At 39.9% G+C, this 11,896-nt stretch overlaps 2 protein-coding genes across 2 annotated transcripts in view; one reads left to right on the top strand and one right to left on the bottom strand.

Moving 5' to 3' along the window:
• Nucleotides 1-4,348, bottom strand: part of klhl6 (kelch-like family member 6) — a 7,835-nt gene extending 3,487 nt beyond the window's left edge. Inside the window, exons 1-5 of the mRNA XM_005723593.1 lie at nucleotides 3,574-4,348; nucleotides 3,328-3,493; nucleotides 1,425-1,874; nucleotides 1,093-1,330; nucleotides 477-679 (exon numbers count right to left, since the gene is read on the bottom strand). Of these exons, the coding sequence (XP_005723650.1) occupies nucleotides 477-679; nucleotides 1,093-1,330; nucleotides 1,425-1,874; nucleotides 3,328-3,493; nucleotides 3,574-3,830 (1,314 nt within the window). The 5' untranslated portion in view covers nucleotides 3,831-4,348. The remainder of the gene's footprint in view (nucleotides 1-476; nucleotides 680-1,092; nucleotides 1,331-1,424; nucleotides 1,875-3,327; nucleotides 3,494-3,573) is intronic.
• Nucleotides 4,349-7,665: 3,317 nt separating this feature from the next.
• Nucleotides 7,666-11,896, top strand: part of LOC102208837 (immunoglobulin superfamily member 2-like) — a 13,569-nt gene continuing 9,338 nt past the window's right edge. Inside the window, exons 1-6 of the mRNA XM_013908310.1 lie at nucleotides 7,666-7,855; nucleotides 9,023-9,397; nucleotides 9,515-9,931; nucleotides 10,069-10,476; nucleotides 10,667-11,032; nucleotides 11,851-11,891. Coding sequence (XP_013763764.1) covers nucleotides 7,783-7,855; nucleotides 9,023-9,397; nucleotides 9,515-9,931; nucleotides 10,069-10,476; nucleotides 10,667-11,032; nucleotides 11,851-11,891 — 1,680 coding nt within the window. The 5' untranslated portion in view covers nucleotides 7,666-7,782. The remainder of the gene's footprint in view (nucleotides 7,856-9,022; nucleotides 9,398-9,514; nucleotides 9,932-10,068; nucleotides 10,477-10,666; nucleotides 11,033-11,850; nucleotides 11,892-11,896) is intronic.

An 11,896-nucleotide genomic window follows, 5' to 3' on the forward strand; every position in this document is an offset into this window, starting at 1 on the left:
CTTTCATCAAATATGTTGCTTTTGTGAAATTCCAAATAATTTTATTTTTATCTCAAGATCTTACATGTCATAAGTTTAAACATGCAATATGTTTTATGTGTTCTGTTGTGAATAAAACGTGTTATTATGAGAGATGCAAAACATCAAATTCTGTTTTTATGTATGTTTTCCACACCTTCCCAACGTTTGAGGGGAACTGGAGTTGTATATACTGCACAAGGTTAAAGAAGAATATATTAGATGAGAAATCGCTCATCGAAGATGGTGGTGCAGAAAACTGGGAGCAACACCCAGAGTACATGATAATAACAAGACTGTCCAAATAAAACAGATTTGAAAACATGAATTAAAATGCTTTTAAAATGCATTAAAATGCTGCGCAGGTTGAAGTTGTTGGTAATTCCTTTTTGCTTACTTTTTATTAGGAACTACAAACTATACCCTTCACATATATACAGTACATATATTGTGTTTACCTGCATCCAGCGATTATGAAAGGGATCATAGGCCTCAACACTAGAAAGCCTCTGAACTCCATCAAACCCTCCCAGTGCGTACACTTTCCCACAATGAACTGCCATCTTGTGTCTCCAGCGCCCAGTCGACAGGGGCTCGATTTGGATCCACTTGTCCAGGGCACCATTGTATTTCCAGACATCATGCTGTGTCTCCTTACCTCCTACAGCAACGAGACCATTAGAGAAAACTGTGATTATCTGTACAAATATTGCATTCATTCCAAAAATACTGACATATCACCAAGTCTTTAGTAATAACTCTGCATAAGTTATCATGCTGTTTAAAGATGGAGAAATCCTGCGTGCTAGTCATAGCATTTACAGTCTGCGTGTTCCACTTAACTAGAACTGTCAGTTCCTGCGTTGGGAAACACCTAAAACCACAGCAACTGTTAGAGCAGAAATAATGTCACGACTTCCTGTTGTTTTGTTTTGTTCATACTATAAATTCCTAAATTCTCATTACATTTGAATACCAGTGAAGTGCACACTTCACGGGTAATAACAACAAGGAGCAATCGTCACAATTTCACAAGTGAAGCCTTTCTATGAAAAAAAGAATATGTTCACTCACCAGATATGTATACTTCATTATGGAAAGTGATACAAGCAAATTCCACCCATTTTCTATTTTGGGACTCGTCCTCTAACTCTGTCATTGGCATCCTGGCGACCTCCAGGCGGCTGCGTCTGAGGGGGTCCAAACATGTGACAGTGGAAATGAAGCGTTCGTCTTTGGTGCAGCCTCCAATGATCAAGAATACTTCTGACAGAAAGTGCTGCACACGTGGTTTGGTTCGTTCTGAGACCACCTGTTAAAAAGGCCAAACATATATGAAACTTGGACATGAGACAAACAGTGATTAACAACAATAAAACACAATATGCCCAGCGGTTTATACTGACCTCCCTGCCAGAGAGATGATAAATTCGGGCCTCTTGCAACAAAGGAAAAGCTTCGCTGCACCGTCGTATCAGCTCATCTGACTCCACTTTCTCAACAAAGTATGCCGGCTCCAGCAGCGGCAACCGTACGTGCGTAAGCAACCTGGCCAGTGAGGGATAGCGTTCATCCTGCCGGGCTCTCACCCAGTGCATGAGTGCTTCAAAAACACACTCCTCACATTTCACATCCAGGTCATCCCTCTGCAGGATAGTCTCCAGAGATTCCACTGGCAGCTCCAGGAAGTCCTGCTGCTGGACCACTTGAGAGAATTGAGTAGTAATATAGTCCTGAGCTCTGGCGCGCAGGGCTGACAGGGCATGTCTGTCAGCCAGATTTAAGATGCCAATACAGGTGTCTAGCTGCATAGACTTGCTGAGAAAGCTAGAGCATGCATCTACCACACGAAGGAACTAAAGAGACAAAAAGAACAAAGGCATCGGTTAAAGCTATTTGTAACTGATTAAGCTGCTCCAAATTGGCAATTACAGCTATAGTTGGATTTTAAGGGCTTAGAATTTTCTTGTTGGTAAACTGGCTGTAAATCAATTCTGTCCCAGTGCACTTCCTTTGTAAGCAATGGGGGACTTTTTCTGCAAAAAAATGCCTTCTAAAGTATAACACAGTCAAACATTTGTATGCAGTGAGTCCTCAGACGTCTGTCAGCGTCAGACCAAACAACTGTTTTCTTATTTGCAGCAAGAAAACAATCCAACAGTGGACAGTAATAGAATTTTGGACTAAAGAGGCCCACAGTTTTCCCCAGTGCCCACTTTGCTTATCTAATTGCCATAGCCTGAATTTATATAAGCTTTTGAAAACCTGCGTTTGAAATTCAACAGAATCGCTGTGGATATTTTTATCTATCACTTGCAGCAAAAGCATTCACAAAGCTCTTTCACAAAGCCAGTATAAAATAAGATACCTGATTAGTTTTTTTAAGGATATAAAATAAAATAAAATTTAGCCTCATACGATAATCTTAACCCTAACTCTTAACGTGATCTTAACCTTGCTTCTTAGTTACGCTGACAATCCAGCAAGAGTGCCTGAAGAAATTATCATCAAAATTTAACACCCAAAGCGTTTTTGCAAAAATAGAAGCACACAAACACAAACACCTGCCTCCTCTGCAGTGTGGCACAGCTGTGTAGTTAATTTAAGCCCTTATGGAAAAATGATCCTGAGTGTAAACAACTGACCAACTTTCACTTCCCTCTTAGCAAAACCAATTTCTCATTCAATCATGTGTTTGTTCCCTTTACACAAGGAAAAAACTGAAGTAAGAAGCTGATAGCAGTTTCAAAAATGTAATTACAGTTCCACATCACAACACCAAATCCATCATCCCGATTAGAAATAAATGGTTTGCTTTCTGCTGCTAACTCAGCACGAGGCGTCTTCATTCCTTTGATGGCCTATTTGTTCCAACGGACTTTACATGCAGGTGGTTAAAATGTAAGAGATATAAAAAAGTTTGCATGAACCGATGGTGTTGATGGTTTAAAAATTCATTGAAAGAGATCGTTTGCTGCCAAAAGCCTTTTTCAAGTTAAACTCGACTAAAACAACTTTCAGTCAGATTAATTATAAACTTTATGGTTGATTTATTTTATGGACTTAAATTCAAGCTGTGCTGCCTTTATGTGAAAAACATGTTAAGCTCAAATGTCTTTGTAAAAAATGGTTCACTTGGTCTTTAAAGTCTAAATTCACACCTCGATTTGTAGAACTTTTTTGCCTCCGCTGTTTGATTTCACTACATCTTTACATTGGTGTTAAAAATGTCAATGACCTGGCACCAGACAATGATTTTGCAAAACAAAAACCCTGATTGAGCAACAAAGATCAGTTAAGCTGCTTTACCTGAAACTGACTGGCAGCCTCGAGTATTCTCTGGACATTCGAGTGTGTGAGGAGAGCTCGGCTGGTGTAGGTATACTCCAAGAGACAGTGCATCGTCCCGCTGTCCAAACCTTTCATTTCCACACGTTCCTCATGACTCTCCTTGAGACCGCTGCAAAACATTGCCCTGTAGAGACCGGCCATAATTTGTGAGTAAAACAAGTAGGCCCGAGATCACGACACAGTTAAGACCAGATGATGATTTACCTGAAGTAGTGACTTGCAGCCGCCAGAATCGCTCTATGGCAAGCGAAGTCATGACCCTGAACGCGCAGTGTCACATCAGTCAATTCTCTGTTCACTCGTAGGGTTTCCATCCCTTTCTGGAGCTCCATGGGCAGACCTCCATCTTCCCAACGTAACTCACTTGGTCCTGTTACATTCCCTTTCTCCTCGTTCACGTTGGACTCCTCAGTGAGAAGCGGCAAAGGACAGTCTGTAGTCCTCTCCAGTGTGTCACTCATCTTTCAAACCAGCAGAGCTTCAAAACTCCCTTTCTGCAGAAGAGCAGCATGCAGCCACCTTCAGAAACACCTGCACACGCAGCCTAAATAGAAAGTGAACAAACATGTGTGGTTTACACTTGCAGCAGTTCTTTTGCTTTGAGAAGTGGATTTGTGTTTTTTCCTGTCTTCTTCATACTTCCTATTCCTGTTCTGTAAGGGACATGCGTATGCATAACACTTCCCCTTCGTCTTCAGCTGAGTAAATTTCTCTCTAAGCTAGACAGTTTTTTTTGCCTATCTTTGTTGTTTTTTTTATCACAGACAATGACGGCAGGTCTCTTCTATGAAAAAGATGACTGCAAAAAAAAGAAAAAAGAAAAAAGAGAAAGAAGTCTGCTCAGCAGCTTAACCTAGGTGGGATAAAAGTATTTCATCTCAAACATAAGCGGAACGCTCCTGTGAACTCCTCATCTTGAGTTTTCTTGCATCACGCCATCACACTGGCGCCATAAGTCCAAGTTTAACTAGAAGGCTACCTTTTCATATCTAAACCAGCAGGTTGTATCATGCTGGGAAACATGAAAGATGACGTGCTTCCCATACGTGAGAAAGTCCCTCAAACCCCTAGAGGCATTCATTCACGACCATTTTGACGTATGCTAGTCTAAAGAACTCCGTGGTTGCGTAAGTTTGTGATTCATCAGAAGAGGAGCCTTAGATTGTGACATTTTACCAGATTTAGAAGCCTGAGACGGTAAAAGTGTCTCAGTAAACACAGCAAAAAGCAGAAAAACAAAACAAAAAACCCCACATTGTTTTATGTTTTTGTCCTTAATTAGTATTGACAATAAAAAGGCAGCACTCTGCCCTCCAATATACATTTTATGTATTGGTATTGTGCAGTCATTCGAATGCAAAGTAGTAAGATAAACTCACTGGCAACTCTATTAGATGCATTTTGCTCATTCTGGGTTGGCCCTCCTCTCTGCCTTCATAACTGCCTTGATTCTTCCTGTAGATTCAACAAGGTGCTGGAAACATTCATCAGAAATTTTGGTCCATACTGACATGATGGCGCTATCCTGTTAGAAGCAGCTATCACAAGATGGTCACATTGTGGTCATGAAGGTATGGACATGTTCAGCAGCAATACTCAGGTAGGCTACAACATTTAAATTATGTTTATTTGGTAGTAAAGGGGCCAAACTGTCCCAAGAAAATCTCTCCTGCATCATCGCACCTCCAGCAGTGTAAACCGTTGATACAAGGTAGGATAAACCCATATTTTCATGTTGTTTATGCCAGATTCTAGCTACCAGCAGACTCATCAGACCAGACAGCATTTTTTCCCCATCTTCAGTCTTTGTAAACTCTAGACTCAGTTTCCTGTTCTTCACTGACAGAAGTGGAACCTTGACACGTTTGATATGTTATGCGTTCAAGTTGCTCTTATGCCTACTTTGGTTGTAACGAATTGTTCCTGTCAGTTCAAAGCAGGTCTGACATTCTCCTCTGACCCCTGCCATCAAAAAATACATTTTCACATACAAAAAATGCGCGGTTGATGTCTCACTGGATCTCTTCTCGTTTTCTGACCATTCTTTGTAAATGCTAGAGATGATTTTGTGACAAAATCCCAACAGATTAGCAGTTTCCGAAACACTATAACCATGTTCAAAGTTACTCAGATCATATTTTTTCTCATTCTGATTTGTTTGGTTTGTTCATAGTTTGTTTGTTTGTTCAAGTATTTTTAAGCAATAGTTATATAGTCCTTCTTCAGCTCTTTAAAAGTTTTTTTCTCCTTTTTTTTCCGACATGTTGATGTTTTTCCACTCATTTTTAGCCCAGTCTTTGTATCTGACCATTTTCAGAGCATTTCTGACAAGTTTGTTGAGCCACTTGACTTCAATGAATCACTGAAGCATTAAAAAAAGGAACTTCAATCAGTGTTGTGTCTACACAACAATGCTTTATTTGTCCCCATTTGCTTTAGTTGAAGACAACATCTTTTAACAGGCATAAAATTTTGTTTTTGCACCAACAAAGTGATTCTAAAAGAGATATCATATACCATATACCATATACCATATCTCACCATATTGTGTAGTATGTCTTTAAAACTTTTAGGGAAAACTGGACAAGACTAAAACTTGCGACACAAATGAACCTTATTTGAAGATCGCATCTTAACAAGAAAAAAGTCCAGGGGTGAGGACCTGGAGGAGCTGCCACAAAACCTGAAAAATGCATCTGGCCCTTCAACCTGGTCATCTACTGTTCATTGAAACACCATCAGAAATGGTATCTTTGAAGGGTGGATGTCAAGAAGCCATTCTTAAGGGAAGGAAACAGGGAGAAAAGGCTGAGATATTTCAAATTACACAAGAACTGAACTGAAAATCAGTTGCAACATGTCATATAGAGTGATGACTCCAAATTTGAAATTTTTGGTTAAAAGCTGTAAAACAGTAAGTGTTATACATGTGTCATTACACACATCTGTAAAACATTGTGGAGTTTTTGGGGCTGAATTTCAGCCAGAGGTGTTGGGAATCTAAAATTGTTAAAATTGATGGAATTATGAACAAAAAGCTCACTGTCAATGCAGTAAAAGTCATGGACTGGCCTCCCCAAAGCCCAGACCTGTACATTACTAAAGCAGTGTGGGATCATCTTGATACAGAATGGAGAAAAAGGCAGAACTTATGACCTTGAATACCATATTACCATTTATCTTTGCACATGAATACCTTGCTGCACCTATCTGTCATTTTCCAGTATATACCACAACAACCATCAGCTTAATATTGGCCACTTTGGGATGTTGTTAAAGAAATGAGGGGTGTTTAAAACTTGTGCACAGTAATGTACCTAACAAAGTGATGGATGAGTGTAGATTATAACAAAATACGTTATTAGTTGTTAATAAGCCACATCATGGCATCATTTCCCCCCACTGTTTTTGAATTCACAATAGTCATTCTGGATTGAAATATCACTTATGGGCTTCTTAAATGTGTATTTCTGTATTTCTTCTGCATACATCATTAAATTTTCTTGTTTGTATGAACTTGATAAAATGTTTACCCCTTCTCTTTCTTAGCTTGTCTCTATTATATCAAACGTTTTCCACCATGTTTAAACAGTCTAAATGTTGAAACGCTGATTTGACTGTGTAGAACTATACGTCTTTCTGGTCTCCACCAGATGGCAATATTGCGTCATTAATCTACAGGAATGTTCCAACAGACGCATTCAAATTATCACTGTTTGCAAAAACTGGGTCAAACTCAGGATCGTTTCTACGCAACGCAACTTGACCGCAACCACGTTATCTCACAAGTCGCCTATGCAACAATATGACCATGCTATGAAAATATATTTTAAAGGAAGTCGATGAATAATCGAAAAGTTACATATGTTTTCCCAAAAAGTTCATTCCGTTCATCTGGAAGTCTCATCTCAGTCGCAGCTGACTGCAGGTTTCCCCCCAACCTTGTAAACAGTATAGCTCTGCACAATGACTGAAACTAGCACCAAGTTTCAGTCATTATGCAAAAGTTGAGACTGAAGAAGTCGCTTGGGTGAGTGACGAAACGTTTCTCCCTCTGAAAACGCTACATAGAAATGAACAGAATGAACGGGTTGGTGACCCACTTATGAGCCCGCTCGGCTTAAGGTTGTCTAACCACGCGTGTAACCATCCAATGTTTCGATCGAGGATGGAAAAAAAACGAGCGATGTTACTGATCTCCACCAATCCACCTGCACACATACACAAAAGTCATGAATAATGTGCAGTATGCAGGAAATATCTCAGACTTCCTCTTGCTCTAGGTCACCGACAGGAAACATAAACCACTTTAACAAGTGTGAAAAGACACAGGCAGATTTTCACACAGACTAAGAACTTGATGACAGAGGCTATGCCGAGGACGTAAAGTGCTGAGACTGAAGCTGAAGGTTCATGATGAGTTGTTTCCTGCTCTCGGTTTGGAGGTCCAGTTTGATTCTCTGCCTGGGTCAGCTTTTGCATTGTGGTAAGTGGTACACTGGCTTCCTTTAGCTGGAGTGGATTCTAGTCAGTGACCTCGAGGATTCACTGGAGATGTCAGAATATTAACTGTGTTAAAGTAAGCTGTTGGTAAGAACACACTGTATGTCCATTTTGAATAGAATAAAAATATAGAATTACCATCAGTACATTTGCATGTTAAGCTCATCGTCTTTGGTAAAGCTAAAATATTGTCTGTGTTGTTTGCGAAAGCAAATTAGCTCCGAATTATTTTCATGCATCATTTGCATCATGAAATAGGTAGCAATAAATGTTTCATGGGTCTGGATTTTGACCCAGTGTTTTGTTTTTAAAGTGTGGAATTTAAAGTGTTCAATATTCCCCTTGTGTATAGGCTATATTATTATATATTATCCCCCTGTAGTCTGAGTGTTCCCTCAGCTGCCCTCCTGTCGTTTAGATTCCATGTTTCCTCGTATTTCCCAGTTTAATTTGTTCAATTTTGGTTTCTCTTATTTTATACCTTTACAATCAGTGTTAATAGAAAGCTCACTTTATATTAACTTGTTCCTGCCTGTCAGTGTCTCCTGCATTGGGGCCCTCATTCAGTTTCACATCATCTGCAGGCTGCAGATCTTGACAAAATGTTTGCTTTCTCTGGGGAAAAAATATTTCCTACATGAAGGAAAATAAAGTGACTCAAGAAAACAAGCAGTTTTTACTTGGATGAAAAGAAGACGATTGTACACATTATTTGATTTAATTCGATTTCTATCACGGTCTGAATAGCACTCCTATCCTCGTAATCTTCGTCTAGACTTGTAAGACTACCTCAGACAGTTTGTGACAGGAACCCACAGTTTCCTTAAAAAGGAACTAACAAAAAACACAGTCATGTGGCTGATTGTGGCCATCACCTGGAGGGTGAATATATCTTTTTTCAAAACTTGCAAACATTTTTTCTTTTTTTTATCCGAAATGTCATAAAAAACATATTTTTGCAGAAAATAACTTAACAAATAAAAAAATATATAAATCTTTCTGAAAATATTGTGTATTCATTCTATCATTAATTTGTAACATGCCTGCAACATATATGTTAGATACTTTAATACTTGTAAATACATGAGTGACACTTCAAAGTTGCAGGATTCAGATGACTTCATTTGCGTTTTGTCTCTGCTTTACTCAGGAGAGGCCAGAGTGAAAACTGAAGCACAAGCTGGGCCTCTGTATCGTGTGTTAGGCGCTCCCCTCTACATCACCTGCAGTGTGAGTGGCTTCAGAAGTGAAAACACTGACAAACATTTTGAATTCCGTATGACGAAGCCTTCAAACCCAGACTTTGAGATCCAAATCATCAGTTCACGTGAAGATACTTTTGGATATTCTTCTCACCTAACCCGTGTGAAAAAAAATGAAATTACTTTGAAACGTCTCTCACCAAACTCAGTCCGCTTCGAGATAAAAAGCCTGCAGAAAACTGATGAAGGGGAATATGAATGTACTGCAGTCAACTTAGAAGGTGCTTATGATGGAGAGTATTCTGCTAAGACAGTCGTTAAAGGTAATCAATCGCCATCCTGATTTTCAGTCATAACGCTTGAATGTGTCTTCATGTAGGTATGGTACAGATGATGTCAGAGCATTCATGACTTTTGATTTCTCTGATGTGGTTTCATAGTGATTGAAGACTCCCTGAGTGTCTCATCATCTGCTTCCACACCACTGAGCTTAAACGAGGGTGAAGCTCTGACTTTAACATGCCTGGCCTCTAGCAGCACCAGCCAGCACACCCATCTGTCTGTTGCCTGGTATCTCCATAAAGACGGACAGGAGGACGCTCAGCCTATCATTTCTCTGAATAGAGATTTTACACTGAGCCCAGGCCAGGGGTTTGAAAGGCGTTACCAAGCAGGTCTCATACGCTTAGATAAATGGGGAGAGGCCTCGTACAGCCTAAAGATGGCTGAGGTTGAGCCATCAGACCAAGGTAGGATCTACTGCCAGGCTCAGGAGTGGATCCAAGATCCTGATGGCTCCTGGTACATCATCATACAGAAGAATGCAGAAGAAATGACCCTGACAGTTAAAGCCACAGGTTGGAAGCATTTCATTGATTTTGCTTAGCCATGCTATATTAAATTACATGTATTGATCAGCACATTAATGTTAGACAACTGCCTTCATGATTTAATGTGTGGATGTCTCACTGTTTTCATTTTTTATCTTGAGTAGAGGTGGTAGAGCCATCATCTCCGTCTCTGGCAGTGGAAATCTCAGCACAGCCGGCAGCGCTGCAGGAGGGGCAGGAGCTGATGCTGTCCTGTAATATAAACACACAGGACGTGGAGAAAAGATTCTTCTCTGTAGCATGGCTCAAGGGAAGTGTGGAGCTGGCCCGCATTGGTCCCACAGGCGTTCTCACTGTGGCACCGGAGTACAGTGTTCGACAGAAAAATGGAGAGCTCAGAGCCGCCCGAACCGGGAACAGAAATTACCGTCTCATCTTAAAGCCTGTGAGAACTGAGGACCAGGGAGAGTATATCTGTACAGTCTGGCCTCAAGAGAGAGGCCAAGATGATACTTTTATTGAGGGAGAACCCAAAGACTCCAGCCCACAGAGGGTCAGCGTCTCAGCCACAGGTGTGTCAAAGTGAACACATTCCAGGTTTAACTCTTTCCCCTTTTTCATTGTTAATTTTATCTGTAGTTATTAAGGATTACACAAGGTGATTTTTCTTATTTGTTTTTACTGTTAGTGAAATTGAATTATTTTATAATTAACTTCTCAAACACAGTCATACTATTTGTCTGTTGCCTCATCTCCTCACAGAAAACAGGCTGACAGTCAAAATGCAGCAGGCTGTAAATGTGGCCGAAGGGGGCGGGCTGCATCTCTCCTGTAAAGTGGATGGGGTTCAAGGTCAGCTCTCTGTCACCTGGCAACACAAACCAACACCAACGGCCCCGTTCACTGAGATCATCAGCATAAGTCAGGAGGGTGTTACAGAGATAGCAGAGGAGTTCGTTAGTCGCAAAGTGAAGGTGATGCGTCCATCTACTGACAACTTCACCTTAGCGCTTGATGAGGTCACACTGTCTGATTCAGGAGTGTACCAGTGTGCTGTGTCTGAGCGCAAACCTAACAGCAAGACTCACAACCAGGCACAAACTACCACTGTGACAGTGACTTCTATAGGTAAGCTGTGTCTGTGTGTTTGTGTAGTACAAACTATGTAAAATATGATATTACCTTCATTGTAACAGGTGTTTCTATCATAAATTCTAACACTTCTTTGTTAAACTACACTTCAAATATTACAGAAGGAATAACAAAGTAAATAAATGGATTTTGGTCAGTTTGAGTAATTAGCTGTTTACTTGTAGATATATTCATTAAACCATTTAGCCCATAGTAATATATTAAAAGATAATGGCATAAAAACATCCAAAACATACTGATATTGAGAGTCTTAATGTAATCCTTTGGGAACCCTTCTTTTGTTTACTGAACAACATTAAATCAAACGTTACATTTCCCCACAGGAAATCTAGATGGAATACATCTACAAAGCAAAATCATGTTGTTTAGTGGATTTACTCTTTGCATTGTCATAAGTCAAAATTTTAGGTTCCCACATCTCAACACTCAACAATGAGATTGCACATTTATCACCAGCGAGCAAAAAATATTTTGTTTTATGTATTTTTTTTAGCTGAATTGTGAGTGCGGCTTTCAGAAAACAAAACTGTCTTCAGAATGTTTGACTGAACATTATGTTTTGTAGCATTTCAGCCCCAGGCTCTGTCATAGTGAACACACACACTCAGTTATTCAGGGTTTATTTCACTTTCCTTTTTACATTGTTGATTTTACCTGCTGTTATTAAGGCTCACTTGTAGTTTCAAAGTGTTAGTTTTCTTATTTATGTTTTTGCTGTTTGTAAAATTACTTTTTCTATGACTATCTTCTCAAACACAGTCATACTATTTGTCTGTTGCCTCATCTCCTCACAGAAAACAGGCTGACAGTCAAAATGCAGCAGGCTGTAAATGTGGCCGA

Source organism: Pundamilia nyererei, unplaced genomic scaffold (genome assembly GCF_000239375.1).
Source record: "Pundamilia nyererei isolate P.nyererei 1_Seehausen unplaced genomic scaffold, PunNye1.0 scaffold00009, whole genome shotgun sequence".
NCBI lineage: Eukaryota > Metazoa > Chordata > Actinopteri > Cichliformes > Cichlidae > Pundamilia > Pundamilia nyererei.